Source organism: Callospermophilus lateralis, chromosome 3 (genome assembly GCF_048772815.1).
Source record: "Callospermophilus lateralis isolate mCalLat2 chromosome 3, mCalLat2.hap1, whole genome shotgun sequence".
Lineage (NCBI taxonomy): Eukaryota > Metazoa > Chordata > Mammalia > Rodentia > Sciuridae > Callospermophilus > Callospermophilus lateralis.
The window spans coordinates 188,737,983-188,759,965 of record NC_135307.1 but is presented as its reverse complement, the minus strand read 5'-3'; the positions used below and the strand labels follow the sequence as shown (position 1 = coordinate 188,759,965).

Genomic DNA, 21,983 nt, shown 5'->3' with positions numbered 1-21,983 from the left:
ATCAATGCTCTACTTAGGTCAAAACTTAGACAATGTTATACTTTATGTATTTGCAGATCATTGTATTCTCTTATTCCTCAATAAAGCTATTTCTAAAAAAGTGTGATTGTTCATGGACATGAAAAGTTAAGTTGGTAGTTTTCTTTTCCTCAGTGCATAAATGGGGATGTATGTTAAAATTCATAAAATGCAACAATAAAAGTGTTGGCTCTTATTCTGGTGTCTGAGCTGCTAAAAATATGCCAATGACCTGATCAGAAATACTAGAGGGAGATAATGTTAGGAAGACTGATTTTTTTTTCTTTTCTTTTTTAGACAAGTTAAGATGGGGGCTGGCTGCAGGGCCTACTCTATGGCCTCCCTCAGCTTCCTAAGTGGTCAGTGAAGTTTCCCAGGTCCTCTGATCCATCTAGCCCTCTTCCTTCAGGACAGACGTCCACTATACTGCAGCAGGCCCACATTTCTCAGTCCCTTGAAGACAAGTCCACATAACTAAGTTCTGACCAGAGGTGGACAGAGGTGAAACTGACTCCGCAACTTGTCACCCTCATCTGTCTAAGGAGTGAGTCCCTGCAGTGGCAAATGCCTAGTGCCTGGTAGCAGTGGCTGGTTTCCCTCCCTGCCTATAATTCATTTACACAGAAACTGTGTTCTGAAAATGAAAACATTCCAGACACAATATTTTTGAAGTGAAGTTGGAAAGCTGCTTCTCTGGGTGCTGTGCCCCTAATCCCTGAGCAAAGTTGATCCCTTCTCCTGCCTCCCCTGATCCCTTCTCTGTCTCACGGAAGAGCCAGGTTTCTAATGTCTTGGTTGTTGTAAAAGATGGAGTAGATTCCCAGGCTTGGGGAACTGTGAGGGTTAATTAACCCTGGCAGAGCACTTGGGACGTGAGACTTGGCCATGTGGCACATTTTATCCAAGGACCTCAAGAGACGGCACAGGGAGGGCTGGTCCCATTTATCTTGGTTTTCCAGAAGAAGTAAAAAGGCAGAGAGAAATTAACAGCCCGCTCAGAGTCACTGGTGAGCCTGGAAATGGCCCTGCAGCTGCTGACTTCTAAATGCACAGCAAGACTGAGCACAGCAATGCTGCTAGCTGTGTTTTGAGAAAGGGCTTGTCAGGGGACGCCTTTGTCGCCTACTGAGTTTCCCGTCTTTCCTGGTGTTGGCCTAGATTTCCTTGCTCTGCAGTGACCCACAGAGAAGAGGGCTTTTCTCACTAGAAAGAAACTAGACGCCTGTGTGTGCTTTTGTGTCCTTAGATTTATGTAAAACTTAAGGCGCGAGATCAGCTCATGCAGAAAGAAGTGAGTATTCTTTTTTTTAAAATTTTTTTGTTAATATTTATTTTTTAGTTTTCGGCGGACACAACATCTTTGTTTGTACGTGGTGCTGAGGATCGAACCTGGGCCGCACGCATGCCAGGCGAGCGCGCTACCGCTTGAGCCACATCCCCAGCCCAGAAGTGAGTATTCTGATTTTTGAAAGTTATTAAAAAATATCACACAGGAGAAAATAAAAATGTCCACTACTCTTGACAACAAATAATTACATTGCTAATATTTTAGAGCAGATACAGTCAAGCTGTTCTCTACACCAAAAGCACATTATTTTAAAAAGGGTTTGTCCTAGACAATCTATAATATAGAGATAGATATATAAGAAACTTCAATTCTCTCTCACCTCGTCCACTACCACCCTGTTTCTGGTCTCCCCATTCAAGTCCTCAGCCTTTCTCATCACCTCCCAGTGATGGCCAACCCCATGAAGATAGGAAGTCGGCCCTCTGCCTGGCTGCTCTATCCACTGCCCTCTCTAGCATGGGTGGCTCAAATAGGAGCTCAGACAGCATGTACTGATATCTTTTCACCTCTTTTGAAGGCTGTGATTTGGATTTGTAACAGAATGGCAAATGTGACTTCCTGATGACTTTGCCTTAGCAGAAGCCTTAAGGACCTAGGGGTGGAGAACATTTAGAAAACATTCTAAAGCAAGGTGCTAGACCATCTGTGCAAAATTGCCGAAAAGAAAAAAAAAATTCACAAACATTTTGTCTCCCAAAATACAATGTGGTGGTTAAAGAGATCAAAGAAGGAATATTTCTTGGGCAAGAGCTGGTCATCTTCACCTGAAGTGTGGACAGGGGAGCTCAGCCTTGCTTTTTAGCAAGGGAGCAGTTTTTAAGAGGACAGAAGAACGGAGGTCTGGGATGGGCTAGTTGCCCAGCTGTGGCAGGGCTCAGGGCTGCAGCTGACCCGGGAGCAAGCTGTCAGGGGGGCTTTTCTTCTGGCCAGTTCTACACACAGGGAATCAGCCAGGGCTGTCTTAGAATGGATGGCCCAGAGAAAATGCCTGGAATGTGCACAATCCTGGGGCACTGGAGTCCTGGGGTTGGCAGGGGTAAAGCATAGCCAGACTGAGAGAGGACCTGCAGGTGGAACTCACAGCTAGTGGCTCTCTAATGAGCCCCAAAAAGCTTGAGAGAGAAACAGCAGTTTCACACACCTGCTACCTCAGGGCATGGGCTCTAAGGCAAAACAGGAGTAAGGAAAACTTCCTGTGTGTTCATCAGGAGCAATGGCTGCAGTATGCGGCTCCTAACTGGATGCGTCTTGGGATGCACTTCCAGAATGGGAATGGTTCAGGACCAAAGGTCAGCCCTGATCCAAGGCTCTACTTTATTCATAGCCATCACCACTGTGTTCAGAACAGTTCTGTCTGTTGATATAAACCCACATTCTCATCAGCAGTTTTCTTTTTCTATTGGTTTTTGGGTAATCTCAGAAGTGGATTTTTAAATGATCTCCCCACTTTTTTTCCAGTTTCCTTTAATTCATCTTAAAAAATTCATCAGATAGAATAATATTTAAAACATACAAGCAGAAGCCTCTTCATAATTTCCCCCTTTTAAATAAGACACAATTTCCTTGCTGTGGCTGTGAAGGAGAGGGACTGCACTGTTCCTTTCTACCTCTAGATCTCTGTGTCGCCTGCTCCCTCCTCTCTGGGCTTGGATCTACTCTCTGGACCCAGCTCCTTGAACTTGCCCCAGCCTTTCCCTGTGTCCCAACCTTGCACAACACTGTTTCTAGCTGGACTGCACTTCCCTGACGTTTCCTGGAGCCTCTTCTCATCTTTCCTATTTCAGCTTAAAGGTCACCTCCTCAGAGAAAGTTCCCCTGTCCCTCTCCTATATCATCTCCTGCAAAAAATTAGGCTTAAAATATTTAACCTAAGAATAAAGAATAAGCCATAAATTGCCGGTGCGGTGGTGTAGGCTGTAATACCAGTGGTTTGAGAGGCTGAGACAGGAGGATTTTGAGTTCAAAGCCAGCCTCTGCAACATGGTGAAGCTCTAAGCAACTCAGTGAGATATTGTCTACAAATAAAATATTTTAAAAAGGTTGGGGATATGGCTCAGTGATTAAGCACCCCTGGGTTCAATCCCCAGTACCCTCTCCCTGCAAAAAAAAAAAAAAGAGTAAGTTTTCCTTATTTCTCCCTGTACAACTCACCTCTGATTGTCTGTCCATCACCTCCTGTGGCTATATTTAAAACATACAACTCAAGCCTGGGGGTGTGCCTCAGCAGTAGAGCGTTCGCCTAGCATGTGCGAGGTCCTGGGTTTGATCCTCAGCACCACATAAAAATAACTAAGTAAAATAAAGATATTTTGTCCAACTACAATTAAAGAATAAATTAAAAAAATTAAACATACAAATCAGAGGACCCTTCATAATTTCCTCCTTTTGAATAAGATATAATGTGGCTATATTTAAGTTGTTTATTTACTTCTTTATTTTTTCTCTCCCTCTGGGATATAACCTCTATGGGGACTGCAACTTTATTTGTGTGTGTGTGTGTGTGTGTGTGTGTGTGTGTGTGTGTAAGTTTATTGTGTGAATCCCTGCCCAGAACATGTACTCAATAAATATGTGCTGAGCGCGGAACCGAAGAACCGAGGCAATGGGTAAGGGAAGCACACCTGATCCAGGTCTCCTCCCGCCCACCTGGCGTCATCCTAAGTCCTTCTTCTTTATTTGGAAGAGAGCTAGTGGAGGCAAGCCCTCGCATGGAGCGACACCCCCTCCTGGGTGACAGCCAAACCGTTTTCAAGACTGCAGTGGCACCTCGCTACAGAAAAGGCTGCATATGTTTCTGTGACCCTCCTACTGACAGCAGCAGGCAGCGGGGCCAACGCTGAAGTTATTTTTGGTAAGGAACTGGACAAGTGCTGTGCCAGCCTCAGCCTGGGTGCTTTGTGGCACTTGGTGAAAATACAGACTCCTTTGGCAGACTCCTTGAGAGCCTGCGGGCCTGTCACCTGCTCTGGGAAAGGGCAGAAGCCTCTGAATTTCTGCGAATAATTTTCTACCCAAAGCAGCTCAATGCTGTTTGTAATAGTAATAATAAGACTAATAAGAGCTGGCCAAAAGGAATGGAGAGGGCAGGGCAGGAGTTGTTGACATGTTTGAACTTCTGCTCTAAAGGCAGTGGGCAGAGTGACTCTTGATTAACTTCTGGCTCTCAATGCTATGGTGAGAAGGTTCTATTTTAGTGTGGGATATGGTTTTGTATCATATCAACAAGATGTCCACACAGAACAGCCTGACTAGCTGTATTCTCTTTTGAACACACATTCATTTCTGTTTAATTAATATTTTTATAATAAGGGCAGTATTGGGACCAGGACTACCATGAGGTAAGTGAAGAACCCAGAATGCAAGACTTAAGGAAGTGTGCACTCTCGAGGTCATGCAAATGGAAGCTCAACTGACTGACCCACCCATTTTCAATTCATTTTCTTCTTGTGGCAACAGAACCATGCCAAATGGAAGCGGCACTCTTCTTTCTCCCTTGGATGCAGATGTGGCCATGAGGTAAAATATTGGTCCATGGGATACGAGAGACATGCTTGCAACATCTGAATCACATTCATCTGGAGGTTGTTGTCCCCTCTTGGGACATGGCAGTTACTAGCTGGAGGGTGGAAATCATGTCTTAAGAAGCAGGTTGACCTGTGAGCCTGGTCCCTGAACCTTATGAACTGAGCTTGCTGCCTGCCCAGGACCACCTGCCTGCCCAGCCTGAACTGTTACTTGAGAAACCACTCAACTCTTATGCAACTAAAGGCATTCTCTACTAGGGTCTCCTGATGGATCAGTAGCTGCTTGGCTGCTTCCATCCAGGCTGCATTGTAACCAATGGTTGGAGTCTATGTTTCAATACTCAGATAAAGTAATCCAGATAACTGTAAATCAGTTAATCTGAGCCATGCAGCCACATCTGAACCAATCACCAAGTATCATAAGGAAGACATTGTACGTGACAATGTACCTGTTCTGGAAGTAAAGGGTAAGGTATGCTCAGAATCCCACACTAAAATAGAACCTTCTCACCATAGCATTGAGAGCCAGAAGTTAATCAAGAGTCACTCTGCCCACTGCAACCACTATTACAGGGAGGGAACCCAGATGATGATGAAGCAAACTGAAATGCATGCTATAAATAAGCAGCACTAATTGAATGAAAGTAGGGATGAAAATAACAATATTTTTGTGTCAGATTTATCTCTAATGAAACTAATTTTGTGTAACTATGTCTGGCTGTCTATAGCAGTGCAAGCTGTGTATTATATAACTCAACAAGAACCACTATATGGTATATTTCTGTGATCCTTTCCCTTTGTGTCACCATGGCATGTTGCATAATTTGAAGAAATCTAAGGGGCTAAGTGAATGGCATATCATAGACTATATTTTTCATGTATTGTCAGTTTGATTTTACCAAACAAAGCATATATTGGACTCAATCTTGAAATTAAAACTGTTGTTTTTTTCACATCTAGTTTCTTTCTAGTTTGATTCTAATCTCCTCATTTCTAGTTTAATTATTTATGGATGGTTATTATACTCAACATTAACTATCAAGGGATGGATTTCTTGACCTGTTTTTCACAGTTATTATTTCTGTTATTGTGAGCCATTTAGTTCAAGCTCCTTATGCCTTTATTTCTTCATTATTTGTTTATGTGATACTGTAGATTTGGTCTACAAATGATGTGATGGACAAATTCCTTCCATGAACACATGAACACCTCTATTTCATGGCTACCATGGAATGAATATATATATATTCTAATTCTTCAAAAATAGCTTTCCAAGTGACTTTACCATTTTCTCTTCTTTTGGTGAGAGATTTAAACTTAAAGAATCATTTTTCATAGAAGGCCAAGTGAAGACAGAGCAGATGGTTTGCTATACAGCAAAGATGGAGTTCTCCCTGTCAGAATATTTGCCTTTTGATTGTCCCAGTTTAGTCTCAGTTCTCCTATGACACATTGGGCAAGTCTCTCTTTTGGCAACCACCAAACCAGGGTGTCTAAAAGCCCGTGTTTCTGATGAGAAGTGGAAGCTTCTATAATCTTGGAGTCAAAAGGTTTTTATGTCATCAGTCCAAATAATCCTCTAGAGGGATGGATTATTTTCTCAATGGCTTTGACCACAGGTCATTCAGCCTTGGTTTGGTCACCTCTAGTGAGCAAAAATGGTCTAATTGCCAAGATGTTCTTTGCCTCTGTGGACACCACAAATGAGAAAGGTCTTCATTAGAGACCAAATAGTAGGAACTCCCTCCCCCAAGACACCTGCTCTTCAAGAGGCACAAGACTGAGTGGAGCAGAGCTGAGGGCCACAAACCTCCCTTGCATCCTGGCTGAGTCTCCAGTGTGGGTCCCAGGACAAGTATCAGGGCCTACTCTTCTGAGCATCAGTTTCTGTAAAACATGGATGCTAGCACTGAACTCATTCTTACCTTGAGAAATTGAGCATAATAACCGGCAGAGTGGTGCTCAGTAATTGTTAGCGGCGATCAACTCACGTCCCCAGGAATGTGTCTCAGTCTGGAACCCTGAGTGGAAAATCGCGACCTGTTCCTGTTTATTTTATAGACATATTTAGAGTGCGGCTGACGTTAAGAGGGTATGCTCTGCTGATGGTGAGCACTATATGCCTGGCATTTACACAAGGGGGTTCCTGCCTCAAAGGGTGCAGGGGAGTTTAAGTTTAGAGGCGTTAATCCTTGCAAATGCCTCGGAACAGTGCCTGGAACCGAGGTGGCCATTTGATAACCACTAAGAATTTACTGAGCACCTATTTCAGGGCCAGGCTTTGGGGACAGCATTGAGGCCAAGTCTTGGCCTCTAGAAAAATTATAGTCCTGTGGGAAAGGCAGATTCAAAGAAGAACATGGCAAACCATACACTGAAGGCCTGGTGCTGGATGTCAAAGAAATCCCAGGGTGCTCTCCCCTTAAGCCAAGACGTATAGCCAAGGTCAAAGCCAACCAGAGCGACCCTACCTCCCCCGCAAAAGCACCGGTGTCAGCTCTTCTGGGAAAGGATCAGGGCTGAAGGGAGGGGTAGGGATGGCAGCGGCTGGAAAAGGGTGAAATTTCCAATCAAAATAAGTCACCCGAGCAACAGGAGGGGGCGCGTCGCCTGGGCAGGCTGTGGGCAAGGTGCGCGGGCCGCTGGGGCGCGCTGGGCGGGGTGGGGCGGGATCGGACGGGGGCCGGGGAGGGGGCGAGCGCGCGCCTGAGTGTCTGCGCGCGGGTGGCCGCGGCCCGGCGCTGGGACCCGCGCGGCTCCTCCTCTTGTCTCCCTCCTCCTCCGCCACCTCCCCATCCTCCTCTTCCTCTGACCCCTCCTCCCCTTCCTCCTCCTCCTTCTTCCTCCTCCTCGGCCGGGAGAGGCCGCTGGATCTCTCGGCAGCCGCGCTCCTCCCCCTGGCTGGCCGGGGTGGAGTCAGCTGACGCCGGCGCTCCAGCCTCGCCTCCCCGCGCCGCGCTCCCCAAAGTGGCTGCGAGCCGGCCGCCCACTTTCAGGGTTGGGGGACACGGAAAGTGATGCACGCTTCCTGACGCCTGGCCGAGCCGCAGCCCGAGCAGCTCGCCTCTTCAACTTTCTCCCCCAGCTCTTTCTCTCCACCCTGCCCTAAGCCCTCCCCGGAGCCGCTTGGGGTGCGTGCTCTTGGCTAAGGGGGGTCAGCGGCTGTCTGGGATGGCTTCCAATTTTAATGACATAGTGAAGCAAGGGTACGTGAGGATCCGGAGCAGGCGCCTCGGGGTAAGTATCGATCCTTTGCAGTTCCGATCGCCCGTTCAATTGTCTCTGCCCTTCGCCAGCATCCCCGGAGGTGGCAGGAGCTGGCCGGCAGCGCGCCGGTGAACCGCGCTGGGGCTTCGCAGCCCACATCCACATCTGCCGGGGCTGCCGCGGGGAGGCGGGCGTCTAGGTATGTGATGATCTATCTTTATCCCTCGGATGACTTGGCTTTCTGGTGGTGGCCACAGTAGCCACTGGAGCCCATCTAATCGACATAAATATTTCTCGGTAGCCATGGGAGTTAGAGGCGAGAAGTCGGGCGGGGGGGCCCAGCCTGCCGGATGCCCCCCGGTGCCCCTCGTCCAACTCGCCGCCAACTTCACTTTTTCAGGGGACGGTGTGAGCAAGGGCAGTGACCCTCTGACCCCGGCGAGAGGTTTCTGCCAAGAGAAAGGTCTTCTTGGACCCGGCGCTGGACAGTGACTTTCCGAGGTGTTGGCAGGCGAGGTGGGCTGGCCTCTGAACAGGGCCAAGTTGGAGTAGATGCCCACATCTGAATTTCCCTCGTCCTTAACCTGGGCGGTGGATTTCCGTTGCCGGAATACCTTGTAGACCCAGGGGAACCTGATACCTGGCATAGAGCAAGTGCTTCCTAGCAGGAGCTGAAAGAAAGAATGAATGAATCTGAGGGCACATGGGGACAGATGTTGACACCGGAAGGCTCCTTTCTTAAACTCCTTCTCTGCTCAGTGTGGGGTACTTCTGAAGTCCAGCCTCTCTTTGGGTTTGATTGAAGAAATTCTCAAGGGAGGGGAGGATGCTGGAATTTTTTTTTTTTTTAATACCAAACTACATCACTTCTTCTTGCTTTATGTCCAGTATTGTGACTGGTGGATGGTGTGCACTTGGGTGAGGCAGTGGTGGCGCGATGGGGGAAGAAGAGGAAAGTTCAGTAAAGCCTGAAATACCAGTGTCCTCATGCTATGGCATGGCCTCACTAGGGGTTATAAGTTGACTCTTTTACTCTACAAACATGTCATTTGGTATCATTCTTTTATTTAGTCTTTGGACATTTATTTATTTATTTAATGTTCCAGATAATTTTACTGAAATTCAAACAGAAATTTCACAGTAGTGAGATGAGCTAGGGAAGAATGCTGGGTGGGGAAAAGCATCCCTATTTATTAGAAAATCTTGCCAATTTGGCTTTTTCCTTTCTTTTTTTTTTCCCCTGCTGAGTACCATGTTTTAGCAATTACATCCTGTGTTTTGTGAATGCATAAATATATAATTAGGGAGAAATGTATTAGAACTATCCAATCTTTATTAGCTTTGCCAAAGTTTCTGCTCTGCAAATATTCTTATCGGCAAGGGTAAGCATGCTGGGGTACCTAACCAAGTCACTCCCATGTAAAGGGCAAGAAGTAATAGGAACTTTATATTTTTCATAACCTTATGGGCCAGCCAACTGTTATAATTTTGAAGGGAACAATAACAAAAAACATCATTCTAATTTTACATTGACTCCATCATGTCAATGGAGGGAATTGGTGATAGACATTCATTCTGTTAGGGAGCATTCCAACAGAAATAAGGCATGCATTATTAATGCACAAAGTATGAATTATTCATAAGGATCAGAGTTTATGCCAAATTGTGACACATGGTGACTTATTTGAAAAACTGGTTACCATCCCTTTTGAGTTAATGGCAATTGAGATTATTTTTTTCTGTCCTATGATAACTGACACAATATAGTCCTGTGTGTGCCAACATTTATGGACAGATATTTGAAGCAGAAGAGAAGGTAATATAGTTTAGTCTGCATTTGTTTAATATTTTAGAGCATTTTGAACCAGTGAACAGTACATTTTACTGAGATTTTTTTTTTCATTTTATCTGTGTTGATACTCAAAAATATATGAGGATATTCACTGAATTATAGTTATTGCTCATGGAGAGAAAAGGTCAAAATATGATCAAACAAATCTGGCCTGGTCTTATTTTTTAACATCATTTCTTTTTAAAAAATGTGCTTTTGGTATACTTTACAAAGGAGGCGGATTTCTTAGTTGTCAGAATATAGTGCAAACTAAAGTTTTGTTGGAGGCTGCAAGTAATGGTGAAGGATGCTGTAGGGAAATGGCAAAGGACCCTCTGTCTAAAGTCGGGGATGTAAGTAGTGCTAATCTAGGCTGCTTATAGCCCAGAAGAGCATGCAGAATGTACATTCTGGGCACTTGAGTGAGTCTAGAGAGAGGGTTTCATGCCTGGCACAGAGCGGGCACTCAATAAGTGCGCATGGCCAGACGCAATGAGGGACATGGTGCACGCATAACCTTGCAGTTCATAACCCTCCTTGGAGCTAACGTGACAGGGGCTTTACTAATGGAATCCAGACAAGCGTCTGTGGATTATAACCATGTTTGAGAGGGCTTATAATTAAACAAGAAAACAGCATTTCATGGTAAGCAGCTGTTGTATCAAGGAATGTTCCCTCAGGTTTGGAAAAAGAGGAGACAGGAATGAGTTCTGCTTGTAGTACTTGTGAGTTCTGTGACCCTTGACTTTCCAGTTTTCTAGTTTATCTGTATAAAAAGATTCTTTACTGATGTTCTTGGGAGAATTCAATAAGATAATATCTATGAACCAGCAATGAATGCTTAGAGCATTAATTCTAATTGTATTATTGTCTTTTCAAAGAGTTAGGGTTGGTGAAGGTTATAGGAAGTATGGGTTTCCATATTTATCTATGTAGAAGTGTTCAAAGGCATAATTTCTTATTATTTAAATTTATTTTAACTGATATATGAGAACATAAAAATTATACATATTTATGGAGTACCATGTGATATTTGGTACATGTATACATTGTATAATACTAAAATCAGGATAAACATGTCTAGCTCCTCAAACATTTTTCATTTCCTAATGGTGAAAAAAATTAAAAAGGCATAAATATTTATGCAGTTCTAGAGTTTTTCATTGGATGAAGCTTTTACAAAACACATACATACAGAGACATATTTGATACATTTATATAATTAAGTGGTTTTTCAATGGAACAGGAAATATTCTAAGAACATCTCCATTTAAGTATGTCAAAGATAAATGCTCTCCTTTCACTGAGATCCTATGTGAAAGTGATAAACAAATCTGTATATATGTATATATAAGCTTACTGTTTTTTTTTAAACACCAGAAAGCTTAATGAAATTCAACTCATTTAATTTGAAAGTCTCAGTGTCTGCACATCTGCATTCCCCAGCTTCATCTGCATTGGTTTGTGGAGGTCTCAAGCTGTGCCCTGGGTATAGTATTTATTCAGGGATGTTGATGCTAATATCTGGGGAGCTGAATGGGGAGGGGAAGCAGAGATCTATAATTATCTGACCAATTCTCAGAAGACACTGAACATTTCTTCTTAGATGAGTGGTCAAGCAGGTGGTTTATGCATCATCCTGCAAAGAGCTTGTGTATATGGGTGGGTGGTATTCACATTCTTCCCTTGGTATCTTTCCTTGCAGTGGAGAAAATTTAACAGTCAATAATTGCCCTTGCTTGTCCATAAGGCAAGTCTCAGAACTTCAACTCAGACCTGTTTTCTACATCTCTATGCATTCCCTTAGCTACTTGCCTTTAAATAACCATTCTTTGCTCTTATCTACCAGGAACTTATCATCTTGGACTACTTGAATTCCACTCAGTCAAATTCTCCTTTCTACCCCATATCTCCACTTGGACATGGAACAGATGTCTCAGACTTCATGCATGTGAACATGATTCTTTCTTCCATACCTTCTCCTAGGGGTTGGCTCCAGCTCAGTCATTAGAGGTCTCAGCACTAGGATCACCCAAGTAAAAGCCAATCATCAATCAATCAAGCAAGCAAACCAGCAAGCCCAGGAGCCTTGCCGTCTCCTCTTACCTTGTGTCACTGCAACCAGTCCAGTCCATTAAGAGATCTCCTGGGTTGTGTCTCTGAAGTGTATCTAGAATATAGCTCCCACCATCCTCTGCTCCCACCCTGGCCAGACCCCCATCCTCTCTCCCTATGTTGTAATAACTTCTGTCTCCCTGCCTGCACCCTTACGCTTCCCAGTCTGTTCCCAAAACAGCAGCCAAAGTGATCCTTGGAAACTGTAAGGCAGATCCTGTCTCCTGAGCTGCTGAGACTCCTAAAGGCCTGGCTGACTCATCGCTTTATCTCTCTCTCTGGTCCCTCAGCTTAGAATGCTAGTTCCCATGGTCTCCCCCTGCCTCCTCCCTCACTCCACCTTCTCAAATGCCACCTTCTCAGCAAGGCCTCCCAAGCCACCCTATCTTGTTTCTCCCCCCTTCTCTGATATCCCTAGGTTACCACTACCTTACCTATTAGTTTGTATATTTTACTTATTTATTGCTTGTGTACCCCATAGAGTAGGCAAGTCTCCCCAAGGTCTAGGATTTCTCTCTCCTTTAATCCTAGCTGTGTTTCTAGGACCTGGCATAGAGTGGGCACTTGACGAAAACACTCTTGAGACGCAGAGACTCTGACAGAAGACTGCTTTCAAAGCCCAGCTCAGTGACTGGGGGTATGACTTCTGGTGAGCTTTTAAATATGTATAAGCCCCAGACTTCTAAAAACAGGGAGACTCTTAATACCCACCTAATGCATGCTTGTTGTACAGGGCTTAACACAATGCTTGACACAATAAAAACCCAATTAGCGTTTATTACTGTGCTCACTCCTGCTACCAGTGCTGTTGGAGACAATGATACTTACATGGTTTTTATTAGTAGTAGCTTCTATTGCAGGGATGTCTATTCTCAAAGAAATTGCTGCTTAGCAAGGGAAACAAACTTAATAACCACAAAATAATTAATGTCACAAGCACAAATATTGCTCGCCACTGAAGCTGAGTATAGGAAGAGCAATAGTCTTTGTAGGAATGTTTCTGAGTGTGTGTGGTACTGAGGATTGAACCCAGGGAAGCTCTACCACTAAGCCACATTCCCAGCCCTTCTTAATTTTTTATTTCAAGACTGTGATTCACTACATTGCTTAGGGCCTCGCAGAGTTGCTGAGGCTGACCTGGAACTTGGGATCCTCTTGCCTCAGCCTCCCGAGTTGCTGGGATTAGAGGGATGCACCAGAGTACCAGGTATTTTTGGTCCTCACATAAGTGGCAGTGCACCTCATAAGGAGGTGCAGGTCTCTGGAGAGCTTCAGTTTGCAAGAACTCACCAAATTAGGAGGTGTTGCTCTTAATTTGGAGCCTTTCTCTTGAGTGGCAGAGGATGGATTAGAAAGGTGGCCAGTGTCTAGGAAGAAAGATTTTCTAATCCCTCCCTTTCCCTGTTTCACCTGACCCAGTGTGCAGGACAGGGTTCATATTTATTTAATGTTTTCAGATTTTCATGTTTGGGAATCTGTGCATTTTTTGTGACATAATGACAAAGACATAACATAATATGAAAATCGTAGACAAAGAATAGAGTCATCTTGTGCCCTCATCATGTCATTTTTGTTTTGGCATACACTACATACATATACACACTGCTCAGTAAGACACACAAAGGGCTGCTTATCTCCCCCCAGGGCAAGAGGCCAGATAGGGCATGGAGGACCAAGCTCCTCAATGTCCCCTCATTTGGATAGACTTTCCTGCTGTGGGGGTCCACATAAGGAAGGCCTCTCTGGCCATATCTTAGGCACCTTTTCCTGGATGTCCATATGGGTGATAGGATTCATTATGCATAAATTCAGCCTTTCTCGTCATCTCTGACACTGATTTAAGCAATGAATGGCCAATTGTGTGGCTTTATGTGTTGAAATAACCAACTTACAGATAGGATAGTATCCCACATTTGCCAAGGAACCTTTTAGGACCATGTTCACTAGGTCAGTAGACATATTTATTTTTTAGGCAGCCTTGTAGTTTTCATGAAGAATTATTTATCTTTGGTATTTGAAGAGTTTAGTTTTTATTTGGGATCTATTTGCTGTTCTTATTTTATCACTCATCAGGTATTTATTGAGTACTCACTAGTAAGATCTTGAGTGAGAAAGAGGCAGTCGCTGCCCTCAAGAAGCTGACAGTCTCATTTTGGGCTTGTGTTTTTCACAAGAGGTTAGTACATGCACAGTAGGCCAGGGTGGGCTGGAGTCCGAGTAATAGGGCCAGTACTGAAGAGGAGAGATATTTGTAGGTCCCTTCCTGGTCCACTTTTGTAGAATAAGGAAGGACACGTATGATTTTCTCTTACTCTAGGAATTTGATCCTAGTGAGGTGGAAAGGAAACCTTTGAAGATTTCAGCTCAGGAAGAGATTATGGTGCCATCCTCCTGCAGCCCCCGTTCCTGTGAAATTCAAAATAAAGTTGTGAGTTTTGAAATGCCACAAGATATATGTGAATGATGGAGTTAAAATAGCTCCTTCCCAGACTGCAGATGGCTTACATTTTGGATAAGGACTTGGAAGCTGATCTTGGTGGAGCAGCCAGGGGCTGTCCTTGTCTTACTAGTGTTCTGAGCCTCAGAGAACATAAAGGCTCTGGTGAGTATTGTGCTGCAAAGTAGGAGTGCTCAGCCAGGCTCCAGGGGAAGGGCCTGGGGTAGTGCCTCATGGCCTGCATCAGATTCCCACACAGGTCTGGAATCCTGCTCCAGGTCCTCTCCAGCCCCTTTGCAAGAGGATAAGAATCCCTGTCTTATTTTTTAAAAATCCACCTTTTTATTTTTAGAGAATTGTAGGTTCAATGCATGTGTAACAAATACTAGAAAGATAGCCCATGAACTTTACTCGGCTCCCCCAGGGATGACTCGGGACAACTTGGTAATACGGTGTCAAGACCAGCACACTGATACTGGTCAAAACAGAACATTTCCCTCCCCACAGGGTCTTCTTGATGTCCTTTCATAGCCACTCTGTCCCTCCCCTGCCCTGCATAATCCTAAACGCCTGACAGCCACTACTCTGTTTTCCAGTTTGATAATTTTGTCATTTCAAGAATGTTATGTAAATCGAACCAGACATTATGTAACCTTTGGGGATTGCTTTTTTTTTTCTCTCACAATAATTCCCTGGAGAGCCAGTCAGAATGTGGGTTTCAGAGTTTGCTCTTTACTGCTGAGCAGTGTTCCCTGGTGTGAATGTCATACAGTTGGTCGAGCCATTCACCTGTTGAAGAACATCTGGCTGTGGTGAAGAAGGCTGATGTAAACATTTGTGCAGTTTCTGTGGGCATGTTTTCCTCCCTCTAGATGAGTGACCAAGGGTGCCCTTGCTGGCCTGCGTGGCAGTTACAGGTTTCCTTGTGTTAGGACACTGTTTAACCGTTGGGCCATTTGCATTCACACCCAGCAGTGCATGTGTGCTCCAGTTTGTCTGCGTCCTCATCACCAATTCTTGGTGGAGTGCAGTCATGTCTCAGTGTGGTTTTAATTTGCATTTCCCTACTGGGTAGTAACGTTGAGCATCTTCTCCTGTTCTTACTTGCCAGCTGTACGTACATTTCCATAAGGCGTCTAGGTTGTCTTTCAACTATTGAGTTTTGAGAGTTCTTTATATATTCTAGATGCTAATCTCTTTTCAGATTGGGATTTGCACATACTTTCTCTGTCAGGAGCTTGCCCTTTCCAGTCTTAACATGGTCTGTCAGAGCAAAAGTGTAAAAAAAAAATTTTTTTTTCAGTACTGGGTATTGAGCTGATGATGGTCTCATGCATGCAAGCACTCTGCCACTGAATCATATCTCCAACTCCAAAGTTTTGAATTTCAATGAAGTTCAGTGTATCACCTTTTTCCTTTTATAGATCATACTTTTGGTATTCTTTGGCTGCTTGGGATTCCAGAGATTTTTTTTTTCCTAAAAAAATTATAGTCTTCTCTTTTGCATTCAAGTCTGTCATTCGTGTGAGTTCATCTACAAGGTGTATTTTAAGTTGAGGTCCATTTTTGCCTGTGGGTGTTGGGTTCCCCGAGGACCATCATTGAGAAAGTTGGCTTTTCTCTTTAATGGGCTTGTGCATGTCCCCTCTGTTCTGTTCCCTTGCCTTACACCCCTGTGTATGTGCAGCAGTGTGTCCTGTGTCTGTCTGCCGCTGTGCAGTAATTCTTGAATCAGGATAAACTGATTCCTCAGAGTTTCTTCTGTTTTCAAAATTATTTAGCTATTGTCATTCCTTTGCCTTCAATAGAAATTTTAGAATAATATTGTCTGTAACTACTAGAAATCTTTCTTGGAGTACTGTCTCATTTTTTTTTTTTTTTTTTTTTTTAGTATATTTATAACTGAGTGAGTGCATTAGATTTTCCATGGTGGAAATAGGGTAAGTTTGGGACTCACACACTACTTTGAACTTCAACTTGGCCACTCACTGGCTCTGGAGAAAATTGCTTACTTTTTTCTGATCTTCAATTTCCTCAGATAAAAATGAGGATAATAATATACTTTTTGCAAAAAATAAGTATGTCTAGCTCTTCAACTTGTGTCTGACTCATCATAGGAACTCAATAAGTGGTCATAATATTGATTTTTATTTCTTACTGGTAAAACATTGAGGCATGTGTGTTGTGTTATGTGAAAGAGCCATGAACTGGTATAAAGTAATCCATTCACATTCCACCAGAAAAGCCACATCTTTGCTAATGACCCATAATATCACTTCTTCCTCTTGCTGTTGACTTCAGTGATATATTATTTTATAACACTGGGTTTATTTAGGGGAAAAAAAAAAAAAAACAAGGGTTGAATACATTAGCCAAAAGAGCAGAGCTTTGGTTAAAATGCTGGCCACGATGTTTATACCTATTAACCTTAGCAGTGTGGTCCAGATATGAGAATCACAGGTCTGGAGAGAGTTTTAGGGCATTCCACAGCACTGAATCACAAAATGAAAGTAAGTGTTAGTTATTATCCAGTGCATCTCAAAGAGCTCACAGCTAGTCAGCCTTTTAAGAGACAGATCCATCCTTAGGTACAAAGTCATTAGATTAACAATATTTCATGACATCCATTAACTTTATACTATTGCTAAATTTTACATTTACCTTCAAGCAAAGCTGTTACTGTTTAAGGTAAGAATTTATCGCTCTCTTTAAAATAAGCTTATTTAATTTAAAAGGTGAGGCAATTTGGTGGATAATTAATTTATAGTGTAGGTGTTACCAAGAATAGACACAAATCAAGGAATGTGGATTTGGCAGATATAGTGCAAATCCAGTTGGTGGCCTGTGCATGATGGAAGTTTGGGAAACTCAGCACTATTGTACTCAACCTTTAAAACTATATTTTCTAAAAATGTCTTCACTTACAGCTGCCATATTATACAAAATATCTTAAAAATTATGCCCTACAGGGAAAAAAAGTCCTATTTGCCTGTCTTTCACAGAACTTCCCTCTGTCACAGCAGGCGCGGGTGTCACCACCACCCTAAGCCTGTGCACACTTACCTGGAGGTGCCTAAGCCCCTCACTCAGGTATCACATTCAGCTACGTCATGCTTATGACAGTGACTAGCTGGAGGACAAACTAGAATGTCTTAGGAAAAGACTAAGTCAAGTTAAAACATTAGCATTGAGTTCAAAGCTTTTCCTTAATACCAGGTTCATTGGTTAGCAGAGCATTTAAACTCTTCATATATATATATTTTATCATCTTAACATCATATGTTCATTAATAAAATACATTTATTTCAAAACCTACGAGAAAGCCTACACCCCTGACTCCCCTGGCAGGGCTGACTCTCATAGGAACCGTTTCTTGGTTTTCAGAACTCTTTGTACCAGTTTGCAGATGTTCTGGCTAATGTGCCAAAGAACCACTTTTTGAGTCTGGGCTGTTTTCTGTCAGCTGTGGCCCCAGGTCCTGATGTTATCTTGAAATTAATATAGCCTCCATCACATCATCCTTGATTTGGATGATATGAGGTATGGTGAGAAGTGAGGAGCACTCCTGTGGGGCTTGTCCCTTGGAAGGCTTAGTTGGTTCAATCCTCTCCTCTTTCTCACTTACTCTGGTATCTGGATTCTGGCCTCACAACAACCTGCTCTGACCCCCACACTCTATTATGTGCCCCACATTCCTCTAGAACCTCACACTGATTTAGTCTATGCATAGGATTTAAATTAATGTTCTTATTTTGTGCCAGATATTTCTATTTCCTTCTCCACCTCCTGCTCACTCTCATACACACACAACACATGTGTTGGTTAATTTTTTCCATAGGATATAGTTTATAAGACTAGTTTGTTGCTATCTCCCCAGCTCTCAGCCCCTAGAAAATGCTCAAAGTTGATTGATTGAATAAATGAATGGTTTTACTTCAGGTCAGAATAATAGAATGAAATGTTCCGATGCAAGAAGACAAATAGAAATCTGCCTTTATCCCTTCTAATTATGTTGAAGATTCTCTATAATACATAGAATGTCCTAGAATTTTTCATAGTTGCAGTTTAATATGTTATCTGCAAATTCAGTATCAGAGAGTAAAACAATGTTGAAGGTTTGGATTGATACTCTTAAAATTAAATATCAGAGAATGAAACAATGTTTGGATTGAAACTATTAAAATTAAATTTTATTTGACTTTTATATAGATAATTGTGTGCTCTTGTACAAAATCTGAAGATTCAAAGTTTATACACTGGACAGTAAGTTTTCCTCTTGTTTTTGTCCTGAGTACCATCTAACTCTCTTTCTTCAAAATACCATTGTGAATAGTCTCTTCCAGAATAATCTATACATCTAGAATTTCATGGGTGTGAGCACATGTGTGTGTGTGTGTGTGTGTGTGTGTGTTTGTGCGTGTATGTGTTTGTGTGTATAGTTGTATGTGTGCCATGGATTCTGCTGAACCACATTTTCTTATTTAGTGTTATGCCTTGCTTTTTATTAATAGGATAGGATTCCACTGTATACCCCTATCTTATATATTATTTGCTTCATTTATTCATTCTATCTTCTTTCCTTCTTTTAAACTGTATTATAAAATATGTGTGTGGAATATGTGTTCCATTTTAAGGATCACGAAACTGAGAGACTTAAGATGTCGAGGTCTGGGTCAGGTCACACAATACTCTATGTAGCAGGGTCTAGATTTGAATCCAAGTCGCATCTCTTTGGTGGAGCACTGGGGTAATTAATTTGGTTTTTCTCTGTTACAAACAGTGCTGCAGACCTGTCCTGCTTCCCCAGTGAGATTCCATAGGTGAGCCTATGGTCATCTCCTCACAACTGCTCATTTCCTCAGAAGTAGGTCTTATTGTTCAAGGGGCTTTGCTTATATGAATGTGGCCATGGTGGCGTCCTCCCACAGTGCGTGAGCCAGCCGCGTCCTGCCCCGGCCACTGTGTGCTTGGAGAACTTTGCAGTACTTTCCTCTCTGCTAGCTGAGAAACGGATCCCTCTGTGATCGCTTTTCTGAAGAGTGACACTGAGTTTCTGGCTATGTTATCATTAGAGTCTTTTCAGCTTTGCAGCCTTTTCTTTTTTTTTTTTTTTTTTTTCCTTTTAAGAAATGACGTTTAGCCAACTTAAAAAGTAGGTATTAAGTAAACATATAAATCATGATTACTTTATGAAAACAAAAAAGTACGTTCTTGGAAAAAGGCTGTTGTGAAATTGTTCATATAGAAAATGAGATAAATTGTATGTTAATTGTGACTACATCTGTTTTATTCTAAAAATAGAATATAAGCTCTGAAATTCTGATTAGTATTTATTGGGTGAAAAGATTTATTCTTTCATTGGCTCAAATAGATGTCTATCGATTAATGCTGCCCAGCCTGCCTTTTCATTGGCCTGATCGATCTTGTCAAATGCTTCAGGTGACCCTAGCTGGGCCACAGGGTGGGGGGTGGTGGGAGGTGACACAGATCTCTTTATTGGTAGCTAGACACGATCTCTGAATATTGCCTTTGTTGTCCCTGGGTGACTGGGAGCACAGGCCTTGCTGCATCTGGAGTCTCTGAGTTCCTGCCCCATTAGCTCTTTTCTGTGCTCCAGAAACAAGCTCTTCCCCTTGGTGTCTGCACCTCTCATGCTTTGCTATGTCTGCAGAGTGCTTGCGGCTGGCTCCAACCTCATGATGCCTCCCTAGAGGTCTATTTGACCACTAGGCCCAATCTGGTCTCCCCCAGTCTTTAACTCCATGTGGGTCATCTCCTCACAACTGCTCATTTCTTTGTTGCCTGCTTCATCTTCTTACCTCCAAGCACCAGAGACTAAGTGTATGTTTTGTTTTGCTCATGGCCCCAATTTGCAGTGACTAGCATACTGTCCAAGCGCATAGTAGGTGCTCAGCAAATATTGCAGTCAATGAATGAAAACCTGAAATAACATCATTCCTATTACATGATGAACCATACAGGAAACCCCAGCATGGAGCACGCGGATTGGCAGATCCCAAGAGGCTCCAAGGGATTTGTGGAGTTCTATTGTCTAATTTGTTTGTAGGCCTTTGATAGCAGGCACACCACAGTCCCCGGGGCAGGCCAGACAGCACAGGAGAGGAACCTGGCTAGAACAAGGAGGAACTGATTTTCAGCCCTGTCCTGCTTCTGGTCATCAGCTGGGTCTAGAGCATGTCGCTGAACCGCTCTCACCCAGCTTCTATGGCAGCTGGATGAGGTATAAATGCCTGACTGCCCTCCCTCCTCACCTGTCTGCCCCTGCACCAGAGGTGTCACTGTGGGTGTGGAGTGCATGCCTGAGTACATGGGACGCTTGTTGGTGGCCCCAGGCTGGCTCCCCAGCACCCCCTCGGCTTCCTGAGTGCAAGACAGAAGAGAAACCTTGGATCGCTCTCCAGAACTGGTGAGTATCAGATCAAAACAAGAGCTGAAAACCTTTGGTTTACTTATTTTGGATTCCCAAAGTTACCTTATTTGAGAAAAAGGCAGAATTTAATTTCCTAGAATAAAAGAGAGAGAGAGGGAGGGAGGGAATGAGCAGGGAGCAGGGAGAGAAAGGCATATTCTATCTAAAACAAAGGATGACATACACACACTCATACACATCCATATATATATATATATATATATATATATATATATATAGATAGATAGATAGATAACTACAATAAGTTGGACATTTATATGTATATATACTTGCTAATTAACTAATATTTTCATTACATGTCCATGGTAAAAAAATAGAACAATGAAAAAAAGGGTCAATGAAGAGGATATTTCCTTCCTTCCACAGATTCATTTCATTTCCCAGGATGGCCATGCTTAGCACATTCTTACACATCTGCCGAGCTTTTATGCACAGACATATGTAAATGTGCATGTGCTACATGTGTACATGTATCATTTGTTCTACATCTTTGTGTTCATATTATATATTTTCTGTCCCTCTTCTTTTACTTTCTGTTGGATCACATTCCAAAAATTTTTATGGATGTTCAGTATTTGCTTATTTGTTTATGCCATGATTTATTTAATTAATGCATGAATAATAGGCATATTAAGATAATTTCCTGTTTTTGCTGTTTAAACAATGAAGCGGGGACAGGCTTGGGCATGTGTTTTTGTATACATGGTACTGTATTTCTAAGATAAACCCTAAAAAGGAAGTTGCTCTTACAAAGTTATGCACTTACAGTTTTCATAAACCAGAGTTCCTCTTGGAGGCTATGCAGGTACAGTGGGGCCAGGAGAGCTTGTGAGTATTTATTGTACCTGGTTCTAGCTCAGAGTATGTGTGCGCGTATGTAGGTCTGTGCGCGCGTGAGTGTGCAAGCACACTGGAGCACATGCATGGATATTAGTTCAACTTTTAAAGATGTATTTATCCCTCCATTCCTTGGCTCAGTCCCTCACTTATGAGTCTATTCTACATGTGGCAGATTGATCACTTTAAAAGTTCAGCCTGATCTTGTCTGCCTG

General features: G+C 43.0%; 1 protein-coding gene across 1 annotated transcript in view; it reads left to right on the top strand.

Annotated features, from left to right (window-relative positions):
* Positions 1-7,828: 7,828 nt before the first annotated feature.
* Positions 7,829-21,983, top strand: part of Dok5 (docking protein 5) — a 148,566-nt gene continuing 134,411 nt past the window's right edge. Inside the window, exon 1 of the mRNA XM_076849156.1 lies at positions 7,829-8,127. Within this exon, the coding sequence (XP_076705271.1) occupies positions 8,062-8,127 (66 nt within the window). The 5' untranslated portion in view covers positions 7,829-8,061. The remainder of the gene's footprint in view (positions 8,128-21,983) is intronic.